The sequence below is a fragment of the Macaca fascicularis genome, chromosome 5 (genome assembly GCF_037993035.2).
Source record: "Macaca fascicularis isolate 582-1 chromosome 5, T2T-MFA8v1.1".
Classification (NCBI taxonomy): Eukaryota; Metazoa; Chordata; class Mammalia; order Primates; family Cercopithecidae; genus Macaca; species Macaca fascicularis.
This window is the reverse complement of record NC_088379.1, coordinates 60,882,923-60,902,773: the sequence shown is the minus strand read 5'-3', so window position 1 is coordinate 60,902,773 and position 19,851 is coordinate 60,882,923. Positions and strand designations below refer to the sequence as shown.

General features: G+C 38.6%; 2 protein-coding genes across 10 annotated transcripts in view; one reads left to right on the top strand and one right to left on the bottom strand.

The window, feature by feature from the left end:
• ANKRD17 (ankyrin repeat domain 17) overlaps nt 1-19,851 on the bottom strand; it is a 183,160-nt gene that overhangs the window by 8,165 nt on the left and 155,144 nt on the right. For 8 of the 9 annotated variants that reach the window (XM_045392500.3, XM_045392501.3, XM_045392507.3 and 5 more), the window contains 6 exons: nt 18,864-19,035; nt 14,541-14,988; nt 13,588-13,743; nt 10,527-10,676; nt 7,429-9,062; nt 2,014-2,211 (listed from right to left, as the gene is read on the bottom strand). In XM_045392500.3, coding sequence (XP_045248435.2) covers nt 2,014-2,211; nt 7,429-9,062; nt 10,527-10,676; nt 13,588-13,743; nt 14,541-14,988; nt 18,864-19,035 — 2,758 coding nt within the window. Of the gene's footprint in view, nt 1-2,013; nt 2,212-7,428; nt 9,063-10,526; nt 10,677-13,587; nt 14,062-14,540; nt 14,989-18,863; nt 19,036-19,851 lie in introns of all 9 variants that reach the window. The other variant, XR_012434875.1, reaches the window with a different exon arrangement.
• LOC102132171 (high mobility group protein HMG-I/HMG-Y-like) lies at nt 14,865-15,613 on the top strand. Its single transcript, XM_005555096.5, has one exon. The coding sequence runs from the start codon at nt 15,131-15,133 to the stop codon at nt 15,611-15,613; it is 483 nt and encodes a 160-aa protein (XP_005555153.4). The 5' UTR covers nt 14,865-15,130.

The following is a 19,851-nucleotide window of genomic DNA, read 5'->3' as shown; positions in this document are numbered from 1 at the left end:
TCTATAAAAAATGTTTTGGAATAATTGAAGATATCTGAATATGCACTGATTAATTCTTACTGAATTCATGTTAACCTATTAGGTATTTGATAATGGTATTATGGTTGCATAAGAAAATATCCTTATTCTCAAGTGATGCATGTTTTTAGGTCTGAAGTGTCTTATCTGCACCTTATTTACAAATGGTTCAGCAAAACAGCAGAGAGAGAAAATAAATGTAACAAAATAATTGGGAAATTTAGGTGAAGGAAATATGCATATTCCTTGTACTATTCTTTACCTTTTCTAGGGGTCTGAAATTTTTTATAACAAAATAGTTACTGGAATGTGGCAATAATAAAAGCAATTGTAATGCCCTCAACGATACTCTGTATCTACAATATAGCACTATATTCAAAAGCATGTATTAAAAAACCTAACCTGGGTGATGCGGTAGTACACGCCTGTAATTCCAGCACTTTGGGAGCTGTGCAAGGATAATTAATATTCTATATGACTGCCACTATTTGACAAACCCAAGAAAAACTATGAATATAGAAATTCACTGCAGGCTACAATTTACCTCATGCTTTAACTGGCAATGTACTTTGACACGTATCTCTAAAATAATTACAACTTTTTACTCTTTCATTAAGTTAATTAGGTTAACTTTCACCTATTCTAGTATTGCTAGTTAGAAGAAATCTGATAGTCAAAACAAAACAAAACAAAATGGAGTCTTCTTATAATTTCCTTAAGAGATGAGCAATTTCACATCTTTACCTCAAAAACAAACATATCCAACCTTACTACAGAATTCTCTTAATTTGAGTTGAATTCCCTCTAGCTGACTGATCTTCATTAGTTTGAAAATCTAGGCGCGGTGGCTCACGCCTGTAATGCCAGCACTTTGGGAGGCTGAGGTGGGCAGATCACGAGGTCAGGAGTTCAAGACCAGTCTGGCCAACATAGTGAAACCCTGTCTCTACTAAAAATACAAAAATTAGCCAGGTGTGGTAGCACACGCCTGTAGTCCCATTTACTTGGGAGGCTGAGGCGAGAGAATCACTTGAGCCATTGTACTCCAGCCTGGGTGACAGAGCGAGACTCTATCTCAAATAAAAAAAAAAAGAAAAGAAAATCTAATCCCTGCTTCAAAAGTCTGCCTGTAGTTAAAAAACACATGTGATAATGTGAAATCAGTTGTGTTGTTAATGCAGATGAGATTGAGATTGTTTTTCTCTTTTTTTTTGAGACGGAGTCTTGCTCTGTTGCCCAGGCTGGAGTGCAGTGGCATGATCTTGGCTCATTGCAACCTCCGCTTCCTGGGTTCAAGCGATTCTCCTGCCTCAGCCTCCCAAGTAGCTGGGATCACAGGTACACACCACAATGCCTGGCTAATTTTTGTATTTTTAGTAGAGGCAGGGTTTTGCCATGCAGGCCAAGCTGGTCTCAAACTCCTGACCTCAGGTGATCCACCCGCCTCGGCCTACCAAAGTGCTAGGATTACAGGTGTATGCCACTGTGCCCAGCCTAGATGAGATTTAAAGGTGGAATAAAAGGATGTAATTTTCACTTAAGGGTAGAAATCTTTCTCTTTAGTAGCTGTATTCTCAAAACCAAAAGTAAACATAAATTAATAAGAGGTACAAGGATTAATTTTTTTCCCTCAGAAAATGATCCCTCAGGACAGGCGTGGTGGTTCACACCTGTAATTCCAGCACTTTGGAAGGCAGAAGGATTGCTTCAGCCCAAAAGTTTGATGAAACCAGCCAGGGCAACACAGTGAGGCCCTGTCTCTAATAAACATGAAAAATAATAAAAATCCCTCTTAGAACAACTTCAGTATTTTAGGTTTGATAGAACCTAGGTTGATTCCAATCATTTAAATACCTAGAAATTTTTTTGAAATTCCAGACTTCCAAGAGTACAAATTACATTTTTATGGTATTAAAATTATGATGAAGTTTGAAACCTGCTGTTTTTAAGAAAACATATGCAGATTCTTATGGAATTACAGTGTATAAAACTTACCATTTGATGCTGATGAACACGGAGTCAACAAACTAAGCGGGGAAAAATGTTGTCTGTTAAAGTTAGCAGCTGCGGGTGCTCCTCCAAGGGGTGCCCCAGGTCCGTACATCTGACCTCCTGAAAGGTTTGAAGCAAAGTTTCCCAAATGTGTTGAAGAAGGTGTTACAGAACCATATGGCGGGTCCATATTGACAATACCTATAATGTAGAAGGTCATCATAATTTATAATAGTTACCCCTGCAAGAAATAGACACATCTTAAAATTCTAAAAGGCCCTAAATACATTCAAAACTATTTTAGATAATTAAGAAAATACACCTGTAATCCCAGCACTTGGGAGGCCAAGGTAGGAGGACTGCTTAAGGCCAGGCGTTCAAGACTGGTCTGGGCAACATGTCAATCAAAACATCACCTCAAAAAAAAAAAAAAAAAAAAAGTTCCTGGCTGGTTGTGGTGGTTCATGCCTGTAATCTCAACACTTTGGGAGGCCAAAGTGAGAGGACTGTTTGAGCCCAGAGTTCAAGACCAGGATGAGCAACATTATGAGACTGTCTGTACAAAAAATTAAAAAAAAAAAAAAATTAGTCAAGTTTGGTGGTGCATGTTTGTAGTTCCAGTTACTTGGGAGGCTGAGGTGGGAGGATTGCTTGAGCCCAAGAGGTTAAGGCTGCACCCTGAGTGACAGAGTGAGACCCTGTCTCACACACACAAAAAACTAAAACTATGTAGATAATTATAAAAGAAACAATGATCACATTATACTCTAAAATTCAAATTATAATTTACTGGGAACAAATTTAATTCTTGATTGTAGTACTTTCAGCACTAGTGGGCATTAATGTTTTAGTTAAAAAGGATCAATTAGTTTTCCTTTACATGGGCTTTTTGTCAAAGTGGACTTTTGTTGCCTTTATGGATCGCAAAATTAATGCAAACTTATTTTAAAAACCCGAAACCAAAAACCATATATTAAACAGAAAGTGAAACTTCCAGATGTTCCTATTTCAAAAATGAATGTATGTGTATTTGTGAGAGAGAAAAAGAGGAGCAAGAATAAATGTTTATCTTTAGGGATCTTTAGATAACTTTTTTTAAAAAAATGTTTATTTTTAGGGATAAAGATAAAACATTTACTCTTCCTCCTCTTTTTCTCTCTTACAGATACACATTTGTTTTTGAAATATGTTTATTAAAAAAGTATTACAAATGTTTACACACTAAACTATTTACACATGTAACCTACCTGATTTTAGTCTAATGGGTTAAAACTACAGAAAAAAAGAAAGAAAATAATTGTCAATGATTTTTTTTTTTTTTTTTTTTAACTTAGGAGACAGCTTTCTCTGTTGCTCAGGGTGGAATGCAGTGGCGTGATCATAGCTCACAGTAGCCTCAAACTCTTGGGCTCAAGCAACCCTCTTGCCTCAGCCTCCTATCTGGGACTACAGGTGTGCGTCATTACACCTAGCTGTATTTTTGTTTTACCTTTTATTAGCTTTTATAGAATACATGTCAATATCGGATTTTATGCTTGATCTTGGGAGGCAGAGGTTGCAATGAGCCTAGATTGTGCCACTGCACTCCAGCCTGGGCGTGAGAGTGAGACTCCATCTCAAAAAATGAATGAATGAATCAATCAATCAATAAAAATATATAATATATATATGATTTTAAATAGGTTTAAGGACCAAAGAGTTGTATAAAACTACAGGGCAAAAACGATAGGTTTAAGGACCAAAGAGTTGTATAAAACTACAGGGCAAAAACGGGCTGCAGATACAATTCTACAATGAAGAGATCTGATAATTATTACATATTAACCACATGGCCATGCTTTCCACAGCCAATACTGGAACAATTTGTCATTTTTTCTTTGTTTTAAGGAGACAGGAGATTGCTCTGTTGCCCTTGGCTCACCACAGCCTCCATCTACTGGGCTCAAGTGATCCTCCTGCCTCAGCCTCCCAAGTAGCTGGGATTACAGGTACATGCCACCACACTCAGCTTTTTAATTTATTTTTGTTGAGACAAGGTCTCACTATGCTGCCCAGGCTGGTCTTAAACTTCTGGCCTCAAATGAGCCTCTTGCCTCAGTCTCCCAAAGTGTTGGGATTACAAGTGTGAGCCACCACATCCAGCTAATCTGTCATTGATAAAATGCAGTGTGAGGTTCAAAACATCACCTATATGATGCTCCTTGCTGAAATGTTCGATCTGAATCTAATCACGGATTGACATAATCACTGAATTAAACTTGCCAAAGAAGTCAATGTCAAGAATTGCAGAGGAAGGCAGTAGAATGCTTTACATGGAGGGAGACCAAAGACACATAACAGCCAAAAGTAATGTGTGAATCTTGACTAAGTCTTGGATCAAATGGCAAGGAAAAGAGACACACGCAGGCAGAAATAATATATTTGGAAAAATGGCATTTTATGTTGTGTGTTATCAAATTCATTCTCATTTTATTGGGTGTAGTAATAGTGGCAGAGCTGTGAAGGCAAACATTGTGAAGACACATATCAAAGTATTTAGGGGTAAAGTATCATGTTTGAAAGTTATCTTCTCATGATTTGACAAAAGATGGAGAAGAAAAGAAAATAGAGATAGGATAGAAAAGGGGAAAAGAAGGAAAGAAGGATGAAGAAGGGGAGAGATAGGTAAGACAAGACAAGAGAGGGGGTAGAAAGAAAAGGAAGCAGCAAAAGAGAGGAAAAAAAGAGGAGGGAGGAAGGAAAAGGGGAGAGGGAGGGATGGGGGAGTGAGGGAGACAGTTTGAAAAGATGTTAACAAGCGGAGAATATATTAATAAATGTGGAAATACACAAGTATTTACTATGCTGTTTATTCTGTCCTTACATCCTTATGTGACGTAAAAAACTTTTCAAAATACAAACTATAAAAACAGATCTGAGTCTAAAATACAAATGATCAAATTATTTACATAAGAAAAGTTAAACAAAGCAAGAAAAATGTGGAACACAAAATGAATTAGGAAGAAGAAGAGAGAAGTGAAAATTAGGATCTGAAAGAGGTTTAGGAGAAAATCAAAGGACATACTTCATATGTAATAAAAGGAGTATCTTTAACTCAAAATGACCTGAATTAGGTAATTGATTTGTAAGTTAAACTTCAATGCTAATTTTGGCTCTAATCAACTATATACTCCCCCAAAACCTCACCTTTCTTACAGAGGTCTTTCTTCTATACCTTTTCAAACAATAGGAATTTATTTTTTTGTTCTCTAAATCTCAATTTTAACCTTTCTGAACTCCACATCTAGATTTTTGGAAAGGTAAAGTATTAAATTCCAATTACTATAAAAATCAAACTTAAAAGCATTTCCTATGCACTGGCACACAATGATCTAAAATCTAATTATATTGATTCTATTGTTTTAATATAAAAGAAATTAATTTTCATAGTACACATAAATATTTCAGTTGACTTCCAGCAAAGAAATATTTACTGACCATGTTCATTAAATTTTATTTACATGTTACAGAAATAGGTAAAAATAACATTGAGTTCCCATTAAACTTGGAAATTTTTGTCCCAGAATGTCATATTTCCAATAACACAGATAAGGGGTTGGCAACCAAGAGCCAAATACCAAATATTTTAGGCTTTGCAGGTCACATGGTCTCTGTCCCCACTACTCAATTCTGTCGTTGTAGCATAAAAGTATCCTTATACAATATGCAAATGAATGGGCATTGCTGTGTTTCAGGAAAGCTTTCTCTACAAACACTGAAATTAAAATTTCATATTTTGTGTTGCATGTTTAGTCTTTTTAATTTCTTTTTTTTTGAGACAGGGTCTCCACCCAGGCTGGAGTGCAGAGGTGCGATCTCAGCTCACTGTAACCTCTGCCTCTAGGGCTCAAGTCATCCATCCACCTCAGCCCCCCAGGTAGCTGGGACTACAGGTGTGCACCACCATGCCCAGCTAATTTTTGTATTTTTGTAGAGATGGGGTCTCCCCTTAAGCCCAGGCTGGTCTGGAACTCCTGGGCTTAAGCAATCGACCCACCTCAGCCTCCCAAAGTGCTGGGATTACAGGTGAAAGCTACCGTGCCAAGCCTATTCTTAAAAAAAATTTTTTTTAAAACATTTAAGAAATGTAAAAACAGGCAACAGGCCAAATTTGGCCCATAGACCATAGTGTGTCCATCTCTTACACGGACTGTCTTTAATTACTTGAAATGCTTATATTAAAACCCAATATTATTGCTTTAAATGGAAACTGGCATCCTGGATTAGATCCTATAATAGAAAAAGGATATTACTTGAAAAACTTGTGAAATCTGCCTAAAATCTGTAGTTTAGTTAGTAGTACTATAACAATACTAACTTTTTTAGTTTTGAAATGTATCATGGTTATGTGTAAGATGGTCACATGAAGGGAAGCTGAGGAATTATAAAACTCTTCTACAAATCTAAAAATATTTCAAAGTAAAAAGTTTTTTTAAAAAAAGCAATAGCTTACAATCAGGAGATCTTTATATCTTCTACAAATATCAGTGTTGTCCCAATAGAAATTTCGATAATAGAAATGTTCTAGATCTTTGCTGTCCAATATGGTAGCTACTAGCCACAAGTGTTTTTTAAGCGGTTGAAATATGGGTAGCCTAAGAAGCTAACTTTTTATTTTTAAAATTTTCATTAATTTAAATTTTAAAAGTACACATGGTTATTGGCTACCATATGAGACTGTGTAGCTCTATTTTAAAAATTATTTTAGAAACAAAAAAGATAATGCAAATAAAACCCAATTTTTAAAATCTGTTATTTTGTATTTGTAATAAACGCAAACTTTTGGTGACAGTACTTTATTAAATTAAAACATAAGAGACTTCTGAGAGAGAAAAACACACCTAGGCCAGGTGCTGTGGCTCACGCCTGTAATCCCAGCACTTTGGGAGGCTGAGGTGGGTGGATCACCCGAGGCTAGGAGTTTGAGACCAGCTTGGCCAACATGGTGAAACCCCGTCTCCAGTAAAAATACAAAAATTAGCCAGGCGTGGTGGTGCATGTCTGTAAGCCCAGCTACTTGGGAGGCTGCAGCAGGAGAATCACCTGAATCCGGGAGGCAGAGGTTGCGAGGAGCTGAGATCACGCCACTGTACTCCGGCCTGAGTGACAGAGTGAGACTCTGTCTCAAAAACAAACAAAAAACCCGCTGCCTGATCAGAAGGCTTATTTATGGAAAATTAAATAAAAACCTATTGCAGCTTTTTAAAAGATTTTTAAAAATAACACCATACTAAACACAAACAACAGCATCTGAGTCAATTAAAGCCAAAAATCTTTGTCTATGTCGCCCAGAGAGTAAAAGCATTAGAAAATGACCAAGAATTTTCACATCACTTGTGCACATGAACAGCTGCAGAATATCAGAAAATATAAACTCACCTGAGGGACTTGGAGCAGGTCTCTGTAATGGTGGTCTAAAACCTGGAGCTTTGGAAGTATCAGACTGATGTAAAGGATCTGAATTTGGCAAATATGAGGATTTTCCTGATAGCATAGATTCTGGTGTTGACTGAGATGAAACAACAGATCCTCCCCAGAAGGCATGAGCAGAAGTAGGGCTGTTTTCAAACAATGTGCTAAAGGGCCCAAATGGTAAGGGGGCACTGAAATTGGGAGCAATAGGCTTATTTGCTGGATGTACTGAATTCTGACAAGCACTTTGTGTACTTAAGGTCGAAGGTAGCTGGACAGAAGAGGGAACACTGTGAGGTCTTTTAATGTGATTGACACTGAGGACTGCAACAGATGAATTTTGCACTGAAGCTGAATTCTTGTGAGGGGCAGTTGTGCCATGAGGGGGTGGTCTAATAGCAGGGGTTTCCATTTTAGGAGTAGGCTGCGGGCATCCCATTTGTGTCTGAGGCATAGGGTAAGTCACTGGGGCAGTAGAAGGCACCGCCACTGAAGCAGAACTTGTTGCTAAAGGGGGAACAGTCATTCTAACTTCCGGGGGAGGAACCTGAGACTGCTGAAGAGGTGGTCTTGGTTCCTGAGAAACAGATCCCGGAGGTTGCTGCTGATTAGAATGAGCTGATGAACTCCCAGAAGAACTGCTGCTGTTTGGAGGTCTAGTGTTTGTTGTTTCTACTACTGGTGGACTACCTGCTTCCTGTTCGGAGGAAGATGCCACTTTATTTGGAGATGCTGATCCACAATCCAAAGGGCTGTTTCTAGAAACCCCTCCTGGCTGGGCTGGTGGTGATGGGGAAGATGGGGATGATACTGGATAGTGTTCTTTGGCAGTAGGCATAGGATATGTGGCATTTGTGGGTGCAGTGCTGTTGTTGCTTGCCGTGGTTGTGACTGTTGTTGTGGTGGCATTGGATGTCTTCACAACTGTGACAAAAAGCTGCCTTCGGACAGAAGGTGAACTTGGACTGCCATTTGTAGATGTACCAGGCACCGTTGAAGCTGATGAACTGGTTGTAGTTGTTGGGCTTGAAGTTAAAGAACCTGCTGAATTCACCTGAGAACCACTGCTATTCTGATTGCTATGGCGAGGCACCATGTGAGGCTTAGGCGAGTTAGTAGCTCTGGCAGGGCTCAAAGGCCTGACAGGAAAAGGACCCCAAGTGGATTGAGCTGGTGGAAAAGTACCTCCAAAGTGGGTCATGGGCAACCTTGGTGGACGGATCTGCTGGAAAGTCTGAGCAGCAAGCAAAGCATGTGCAAACTGTGGAGGAGGATATGCTAATGGAAGAGAAACTGGAAAACCAGGCCTCACATTATTCACTGGGTTCTTAATGGTTTTGTGAGTGGATGCAGAAGAAATTGCAGGCACAGTGAGTGCTGTGGCAGTTTGAGATGTTGATGACAGAGCTACAGTTGTCATTTTAATTCCCATTAAGGAAGTGTTAGCAGCGGTGGTGGTAGGTGCTGATGACCCTATTTTGGAATTTGCTGAGGAGCTTTTCAAACGATTCTTTGGAATAAGTTCATCAATTTCTTTGTCTGGATCCTTGATCAAAGCATTAATCAATTGAGTTGCTTGTCTTGTCGATTCAGTGCCACCCCTATAAATTGAGAAAAAAAATTAAGTAGAATCATCCCTACTTTTGAGTATGTAAAGCGTTTTTAATATGTACGTATGTACACGAACACACACACAGTTTTGTGTGTACATACATACACACATACAAAGGACAGATAACAAAAGCTGGGCAGCCATTTTCTTATCATTCTTGAGGCATTCTACAAACAAAGCGATAAACTGTCCTGAATTACTACTTTTATTTTTCAGAGGAATAGTAAATGACTTATTTTTCAAAAATACATTTCACTATTGTTTCCTTAGACTAAGAAACCATTTTCCTACTGTAAAATACACTAGTTATAAAAACCACTGCACATAAAAGCCTATGTAATCCACAGTGTTACTGAAACATTTAATACTAAAAATATTGAAACAGTTAATCAACACTAAAAATAATACAAGTAAACAAGGAAAATAATAAAACCGAGTAAGAAAACAGTATTTTATATTAAATCTTGGTATCTGGGATGACTCCATCTACTAAAAATTCATTAGTAGTTTTTCTATTAGTAGGATAATTATTGTAACTCCTCTGGGAAGATGTCTTAAAATGAGGCAGGAATCCTGATAGTGCCAACAATAGCCATATAAAACCTTAGTGCTGGATCTTCAGGAAAATATTTTATATTTATGGAAACACAAGGGAGAAATTACCAATAAAGGGTATCTAGTTCCCTCTTTTCTAGATAAGATGGGCTGTGGCTACCCGACTACCCAGGGAAAAACCAGTCAGAAGGAGAGGACAATGAATACAACTGAGATGGCTACTTGCTTTCTTATTTTTGAGGTATGATGTAACTATTAGCCCTTCCATATAATGCAAAGGGGCATCTGCCTCACACAAACAAACTTATATCTGCCATCTAAAAAATATAAAACTCTTTTTCAAAGGAACTTGAATTTACTTTAAAGTAATTAAATATAGCTTCCTACATTCTTATGATTTCTTAGAACATCACTTTTATTTTAAGAATGTTCAGGCACAGACATACTCGATGGGTTATTCAAGATAAGTTGTATTTTCACTTCAGATTCAAATCTGAACTTAAATTCTAAAGACACAATCTCAGAATTACAAATCTCAGAGGTTATTTGAGAAAGACAAAAACCCACTGCTTAAAATGTTAGAAACGTCCTCCCTGAAAGTCTCAGAACAAATTTTTAAGAATGTCATATAAACAGTTTATGTACAGAAATTATTTATTTAAACCTTTGCTACACATGCATACAAAATTCCTATAAAAGTCTCTAAAACACTTCACAAAAGTGTATTAACTAGGAAAAAAGAAAACTATAAAGTTTATCTTCTCAAACACTAATAACATTCCCATTTTAAAAAGTATACTGTGTAACACAAAGTTCCACTGAAAATTCATATGGCTATATTTCATTAAGCTACAGTGCAATAAAATAAAGGAAGAAAATGTAAGAGACAAAGTTTTGCCTTATAGTGATTATCCGGTCTCCAGTCTTGTCTTTCTGTTTATCGATATCTATGTGTGCACCAGTAAACTCCCGAATAGCGTTGATATTACAGCCTCCTCTTCCAATCACTCTGGATATCACAGTTGATGGAACAGATACTTTCTTTGATCTGTTTAAAAGTTGTATATATAAATTAAGATTAATCATTAACAATAGTTATTGTAATTTTAAAAAGGGGAAAGAGTATTACTAAAATGTTTTTCTATAAATACAGAATATTGTTGAATAATCCTCATCTATTCTAGATGAACAGAGAAAAGGCAATCAGGAGCAACAGACATGTAAGCTTTATTATAGCTTCTCATCTCATTATCAAAGATTGTTTGCTTTGTTGATCATCATTCTTGACTTGTATCTGTTAAGCATGTACTATGTAGACACGTGCTGTGCTAATGCAAATACTAATAGTAAATAAGATAGACATGGATTTCTGCCCACATATATAGACTATGTACACACTAATTACGAAAACACCACCATGTCATGTGTTGCAATAGTGTGCACACACACGCACACACGTATAATATATATACACACATATAGATATACATGTAGATATCTACATATACATGTAGATATCTATATGTGTGTATATATATTATATATGTATGTGTATATATATGATGGTTGGGTATCTAATCTAGCCTCAAGAGTCAAGAAAGACTTCTTGTGGGCCCCTTTGGTGCTTTACTCATATGCTTTTTTTTAGTCTCTAATATATATAACTCAAAGAGTGATATTAAAAATTCATGACCGGGCATGGTGGCTCATGCCTGTAAATCCCAGCACTTTGGGAGGCTGAGGCAGGCGGATCACTTGATGTTAGGAGTTCGAGACCAGACTGGCCAACATAGTGAAATCCCGTCTCTACTGAAAAAAATACAAAAATTAGCCAGGCATGGTGGTGTGCCGCCTGTAATCCCAGCTACTTAGGAGGCTGAAGAGGGAGAATCACTTGAACCCAGGAGGTGAAGGTTGCCGTGGACTGAGATTGCACCACTGCACTTCATCCTGGGCAACAGAGCAAGGCTCCTTCTCAGGAAAAAAGAAAAAAAAAAATCATTACTTCCCTGTATTCTTCTAGCAGCATTAAAATGACTATCCACAAATACGAAAACTTTCTAAAAATCTTTAATAATGTCCGGAAAAAGAAAATCCTACTAGAATTTAAAAAGCAAAATCTGAGGCTGGGCACGGTGGGTCACTCCTGTAATCCCAGCACTTTGGAAGGCCAAGGCGGGTGGTTCACCTGAGGTCAGGAGTTCAAGACTAGCTTGGCCAACATGGTGAAACCTCATCTCTACTAAAAATACAAAAAATTAGCCAAGCATGGTGGCATGCACCTGTAATCCCAGCAACTCGGGAGGCTGAGGCAGGAAAATCATTTGAATCTGGGAGGCAGAGGTTGCAGCGAGCTGAGATCATGCCATTGCATTCTAGCCTGGGCAACAGGAGTCAAACTCCATCTCAAAAAAAAAAAAAAAAAAAAGCAATATCCATCTAATACTTGCAAAATTACATTTTAATTTTAAACATTCAGGTCCAGGAAAGGTGGATATCGATTTCCTTTTTTTTTTTTTTTTTTTTTTTTTTTTTGATAGAGTCTCGTTCTGTACCCAGGCTGGAATGTAGTAGTATGATCATAGCTCACTGCAGCCTCAAACTCCTGGGCACAAGCAATCCTCCCACCTTCCCCAAGTAGCTGAGATTACAAGCACGAACCACTTGCCCAGCTAATTTTTAAATTTTGTTTTTAGCAGAAATGGGGTCTTGCTATGTTGCCCAGCTAGTCTCAAACTCTTGGCATCAAGTGATCCTCTTGTCTTGGCCTCCCAAAATGCTGGGATTATAAGCATGAGCCACAGGTGTCGGGCCCAAATTCCTGATAAGCTGATTAAAGAATATTTCTAAAAGAAATACAGTATAAAGTTCTCAATAAAGAGAAACAGTCAAGTATAGTTCAAACAAGTAAATTATTTATTGAGAATGGTTAAGTATTAAAAATTGTCATATTTTCTAAAAGGAAGGGCATGATCCCTGTTCTAAGTTACCTGACAATTACTTTTTCCCTAAGGGGCATGATAATCAGCCAGTGATCATCATTTCCAAATTAGTGAAAAACTTATTTGTATAACACAACATTAAATGCATATACAAAAACCTTATTTTTTTGTACAAAAATCTACAAAATCTATACAAAAATCTCTTATTGTACAGAGAATATTCTGATGATGTGATTTCAATTAATCCAATAGAGTGTATGTGAAGGAGTGAACGAGAGAATGTGTTTATCGTGTGTGAAAAAAGAGACAGAAATAAACATAGTTATGACGGGGGCAAGATTTGGTCCAAAATACGGAGGAAATAAACCAAAAAACTGTATACTGCACTTAGGGATTAACAGTAGTTACTAAGTTTGGTTCACCATAGCTTTTGTTTCAGACAATCAAAAGTTTAAATTTTTATGAAATTTCTGGAAAGTTCTTTAAAATAAGTTATCAAAGAGTTACAAAGGATCACATTTTTTCCAGATTTCAGGTGTCTTACCTCCTTTTAAGTTTCTGGGATATTGTATTCCTACTCTTGGATACATATTATTTTTAAAATCCCAGGCAAAACAAAATATTTTTATTCTGAAACCCTTAAAATGAAATTATCCTATGATTTAAAGACAACAGTTACTATTATTAGATCAACAATTTAAAATCATTACCCACTCATTCATCAAATATTTACAAGTAGCTTTTATAATAATTCTTTGTATTATATAGGGCTTTGAGATAACAAAGCTGAAAAAGACACAATCTTAAACAAATTCCAATACTTTTGAGGGGCCAAATTAACATGTAATTTTTTTTCATCTAAAATATGGCACAGGTTCTTTCTGTTGGTCAAATTTAGCCTTGAACCATCAGTTTGTCTGCAACTTTTAGAAGAGTAGGAAGAATTTAATTACAAGGTAAATAACACTTGACTGTGATATATAGCACATAAAAAGAATGAGAAAAACAATTACTCACCTTCTTACAACTTCTTTCCATCCTTCTTCCCTCTTTTGCCCACGCTTAGGACTTGCTACTGTTAACTTCCCATTTGGAGAGGAAAGGGGAGATGGACCAGATTTTGTACAAGTAGATAGAGAATTACTGGTCCCTTCATTGATAGTTTCTGACAATCTTTAACAGAGAGAGGGAAAGTACATTAAATACGGAACAGATGTAGAATTTTAAAATGATAAAGGTAGTCTACTACACAATTTTTTAAAACTTATTTTTAAATAACAAATGACGACCTTATTTTTCACTTCTCCTCATATTTAGCATATAATATAAAGAGCTTTTTTTTTCTTTTTGAGACAGGTCTCGCTCCGTTACCCAGGCTGGAGCGCAACAGTGCAATCACAGCTCACTGCAGCCTTGAGCTCTCGGGTTCAGGTGATCCTTCTGCCTCGCCTCCCAAGTAGCTGGGACCACAGGCGCATGCCATCACATCGGCTAATTAAAAAAAAAAAATTATTTGTAGAGACAGGGTCTCCCTATGTTGTCCAGGCTGGTGCTGAACTCCTGGGCCCAAGCAATCCTCCCACTTTGGCCTCCCAAAGAGCTATTATTATAAGCATGAGCCATTGTGCCCAGCCTGAAGAGCCAACTTTAAGAAGATACTATCTAGGGTACACATTTAGCAGAGTTGAATCACAGTAATAACCCCTTCGAAACCAGAATCCATACTTTTCATGTGCTAAGTTTAACAACCAAAAAAAAAAAAAAGAAATTATATAGTAAAAATAATTTGATGTCTCATTAATACAAAATCTAAGCAAAACCTTATTCTTCAATTCAATTGAAACTGTACCTTCTTTAGCACAAAGAAAAATCCTATTTTGCAAGCTGTGAATTTACTTTCTTTACCAAAAAATTCAGTAATAAGGTATTTCATGACACTATAAACATTGAAAATAAAAATTGGAACTAACTTTATTGAAGCCTTGCCAGAAACAGATTTTCTCTCTTCCTTTGGAAATGTAACAAGAACCGATGGCTGCTTTTTGCTGCTCACAGTGGTAGTGACCACAGCTGGTGAATGATTGTCACTCTTACGACTGCTGTTGCTGTTACTACTTTCATCGCTGCAGCTAGAAATCCTCATGTTATCACTGTCCCCACTCTCGCTGGTACTGCTGCTCTTGGATTCTCCATTCACCTTCTCTGGCTGACTGTATGAAATTGGTAGTGGATCATCAAATATAATTTGAACGTTTTCTGGAGTAATTTTATTTTTCCTGTTTTTCCTCTTTGAACTGGTTGTAGTTATGGTATTATTTCTTTTACCATGAGAACCTGCCAAAGTTGTCCAGGTTGCAGATATACCTATGGTAGTAGTGGTTGTGGCACTTGGAGGTTCTGTCAAGACTTCAGGCTCATCTGTTAAAAGTAGCAATACTGAATTAGCAAGTTCTAAATGTTCCCAGAATGTATTTAGCTATAAGCACTTGAAGAAAAGAAAAACTCAGGAGAGATACTCTACTACTATTAGCCATGTAAGTTATTCTCACATTCATTGGTAATGAGTTGGACAGGACTGATATACTCTGTGTCCTCACGTTCTGTTCAAAGAACAGCAGGTAGTTATAAAAAATGTTTTGGGGGGCATTCTGGTGCTGGCGTGGCTCCAAGAAGGCCATTCAAGCCAGCACTCTTCCACCTGCTCCTTAGAGAAGGGAAGATGAGTGAGTCGAGCTCGAAGCGCAGCCAGCCCTTGGCCTCCAGGCAGGAAATGGACAGCACTGAGAAGTCAGGCAGGGGCAGGCCCCGCAAGCAGCCTCTGGTGAGTCCCAGGATAGCACTGGTAGGGAGTCAGAAGGAGCCCAGTAAAGTGCCAACACCTAAGAGACCTTGGGGCCAACCAAAGGGAAGCAAAAACAAGGGAGCTGCCAAGACACGGAAAACCACCACTACTCCAGGAAGGAAACCAAGCGGCAGACCCAAAAAACTGGAGAAGGAAGAAGAGGGGGGCATCTCGCAGGAGTCCTCGCAGAAGGAGCAGTGACCGTGTGTGCTGCCTGTGCCTCATTTGAAGGAGCATCTTCCTTCTGGGACTGGACAGCTTTTGCTCTGCTCCCACCGCCCCCACCCCTTCCCCAGGCCCACCGTCACCACTGCTTACAGCCACCACCTCCATCTTCCACCTGTACCCTCACCACCACACTACACAGCACACCAGCTACTGCAGGGCCCCCATGGGCTGAGTGGGAAGCAGTTTTCCTCGGGCCTCAGTTCCCAGCTCCCCCTGCTGACCCATGCATACACACGTACCCTCCTGGACAAGGCTAACATCCCACTTCGCCACACCCTGCACCTGTTGCATCCCAACTCCCTTAGTAGTAGCAACATTGCTCTCTGGGGTTGGGGCAACCTCTCTGCTCCTCCACTGTTCCCTCTGGCTTCCCAGAGTGTGGCCTGGGAAGGTTCCCTGGCCTTAAAAGGGGTCCAAGCCCCATCTCATCCTGGCACGCTCTACTCTACTGCCCTGGTAGCAGGTATGGCCAATGGAGGGAGTGCTGGCCCCAGGATTCCCCCAGCCAAACTGTGTTTGTCACTACGTGGGGCTCACACTTTTCATCCTTTCCCACCTCCCCTAGTCCCTGCACTAGGTTGGACAGTCCCCTTTGGCTACAGGAAGGCAGGAGGGGTGTGAGCCTCCTACTCCCTCTTCACTGTGGCCCCAGCCCCCTTGCCCTTTGCTTGGGATCTGAGTACCTATTGAGGTGATAGAGATGCAGTCACTTATTGTCTAGGTGAGGCCCACAAGTCCTGTGGCCACCGCCTGAGGTGGGCTGGGGCCGCTCTCCCAACCTTACTTTGCTTCCGCCACTCGGCCATTTCCCCCTCCTCAGAAGGGGCACCAATAGCAAGGAGCTCACCCTGCCTGTTCCCAACCCTCCTGCTCCTCCCTGCCCCCTAAGGTTCTGGTTCCATTTTTCCTCTGTTCACAAACTACCTCTGGACAGTGGTGGTGTTTTTTGTTCAGTGTTCCATTCTTCGACATCTGTCATTGCTGCCGCTACCAGCATCAAATGTTCATCCTCATTGCCTCCTGTTCTGCCCACAATCCCCTCTCATAAGATACTCTTCGTGGGGAAGAGGGGCTGGGGCATGGCAGGCTGGGTGAGTGACTACCCCAGTCCCAGGGAAGGTGGGGCCCTGCCCCTAGGATGCTGCAGCAGAGTGAGCAAGGGGGCCCGAATCGACCATAAAGGGTGTAGGGAGCACCTCCTCCCCCTGTTCTGCTGCGGAGGGGTAGCCATGATTTGTCCCATCCTGGGGCTCTTCCTCTGGTTTCCTATTTGCAGCTACTTGAATTTAAAAAAAAAAAGTCTGTGTGTGTGTGTGTGTGTGTGTGTGTGTGTGTGTGTGTGTGTATCCTTTTCTCAGAGAAGAAAAATTTGGAGGACAGTTTGGAAAATATAAGTATTACTGTATATTATGTATTATTATATAATTATTAAATTTCTTAATGTTGCAGTTATGTAAAATCATGTCCTCTTTCTGGGAAATACGTAATCAAGTATCTAGGGGTGATTTCACGTGATGTGTATAGCTTACATGTAAACTACTCAAAAAAAGAGAAGACATATCCCATGTGTGCCAAAATGCTTTAAAAATGTAGGTGACATAGAGGTGTTCACCATATTAATCCTTAAACTTTTCTGTAGTTTGAAAATTTTCAAAATAAAAGGCTGGAGAAGGGAAATTAAAAAAAACAAAAAACAAAAAACAACACAAACACACATACACACATTGCATGCACATATTTTTGGTGGTTTCATGGCAATGGTTCCTTCCCACAATACAGTCAGTCCTCTTTATCCACAGATTTAACCAACACTAGATTGAAAGTATTCGAAAAACAAAACAATAAAAAAATACAAATTAAAAAAACACAGTATAACAACTATTTACACAGCATTTACGTTATATTAGGTATTAGAGGTAATATAGAGATGATTTAAAGTATATGGGAGAATGTGCATAATTTTTATGCAAATATTACACCATGTTATATAAAGACTTAAGTATCTGAATTTTGGTATCCATGAGGGTCCTGGAAACCATTCCCTGTGGATATGAAGGGACAGGATTACTATACTTCCATCCCAAATAACCTTTTGATTACAACCTAGTTAAAAATAATTCCCTCATTTGAAGAAATTGATGATCTGAATTGTAGATGATATTATGAAATTACCATTTATAATACCTAAAACAGTATTATGATGATGTAAGCAAATGTCATTCTTGGGATGTGGGCTTAATTATTTATAGGTGGCCAGCGCAGTGGATCACACCTGTAATCCCAGTACTTTGGGAGGCTGAGGTGGGGGGGATCACTTGAGATCAGGAGTTAGAGGCTACCCTGGCCAACGTGGCAAAATCCCCTCTCTACTAAAAATACAAAAATTAGGTGGACATGGTGGCGCATGCCTGTAGTCTTAGCTACTTGGGAGGCTAAGGCAGGAGAATAGCTTGAACCCAGGAAACGGAGGTTGCAGTGAGCCGAGAGCACACTACTGCACTCCAGCTTGGGCGACAGAGCAAGACTCAGTCTCAAAAAAAAAGAGAAAAGGACTTATAGGTGCAGTGTCAGGATGTCTGCAATTTACTTTCAGATGGCTCAGAAAAAAATATGTGGAAGTACTTAAAGAGAAAAATAAAGCATATATGGTAAAATGTTAACAATTTTGTCAATCTAGGTGTAATGTATTCAGGTATTCATTTTATCATCTTTCAACTTGTCTGTAGGTTTGAAATTTTTCATAACAAAGTTAGGGAGGAATTCGGTCAACAACAAAAAAAGCATATATCTTTTCTTTTCTCTTTTTTTTGACACAGGGTCTTGCTCTGTCACCCAGGCTGGAGTGCAGTGGTGCCACATCATGGCTCACTCCAGTCTCAACCTCCCAGGCTGAAGTGATCCTCCCACCTTACTCCCTTATTCCCAGTAGCTAGCTGGGATTACAGGGGTATGCTCCTGTGCCCAGCTAATTAAAATTTTTTTTTTCCTTTTTTTGTAGAGACAGTCTCACTTTGTTGCCCAGGCTGGTCTTGAACTCCTAGACTCAAGTGACTCTCCCACCTTGACCTGCTACAAATGCGGGGATTATGGGCGTGAGCCACTGTGCATGGCCTATCTTAAGGGTTTAATAACTTAAAAGTATATTTTCAAGAGTGACTGATAATCAAGTAAATATAATTTTAACTAGAATATAAAACAAATGGGAGGGTTGTTGAGAAAATACCTTCAACTTTAAGCTTTTCTTTTTCTTGAGCAGCTTGGAGTTCAAAGTTTTCTTTATTTTTGGCTTCGATTTCTTCTAGTTTTCTTCTTTGCTCTTCCTTTTTCTTCCTTCTCTTCTCTTTTCTTTTTTCTCTTTTCGCAGCCAAAGCCAGCCTCCGACTTTCTTCCCTTAACTGTTAAAGATCAATAAAGCAGAGATATAACATTGAAATTTACCCTGGAGAAAAAGTTGTCACATAATCATTTAATAATAAGGAAACCATGATATCATAAAATTCAAAGTCATCTAGTTCAATTCATTGTTTTATCAAGATCATATTCAAACCACTCTAAAGAGACATTATTTTTACAATATCAAGATCAAATTAACAATATAAGACTAATTTTAAAATGGGTAAATAATAAACAAATACGTAGCTTTTAATCATTAAGGACATGTAAGTTGAACTGACAAAGAACCATTTTTTGATCATTAATTTGGCAAAATTTAAAAAAGCATCAGATATCAGCACAAGTCTGAGAAACTGAATTATCTCCTGTACTGCTGTCGGCATGAATATTTACATTTTAGAAAAACTAATTTGAAAGGCTCCTAAGAAAAATTACAAACTGCTTATCCTAACAACTTATTCTATAAAATGTCTATCTCTAGTGAAAAACTCAAGGGTTCAGCAATTTTCTTTGCAAATTGATTATAATGGCAATACATGGCAACCAGGTAAATCTATCAATGGGAAGGAATAAATTAACAGGATATATTAACAGAATACTAGATAGCCACCATATGTACTTGGGAAAATGCTTCCAGTTTACATTTGTTAGGAGGAAAAAAAGGCACACTGAAGACTAATAATCACTTTTATGAGAGAAGAGAACCCTCTTTGTGCATCGATTTGTATAAACACAGAAAAAACCCCATAAAAGTTATAAATAAAAGGCTAATAGAGACTACCTCTGGAGGGTGGAACAGGAAGAGGGATAGCAGAAAG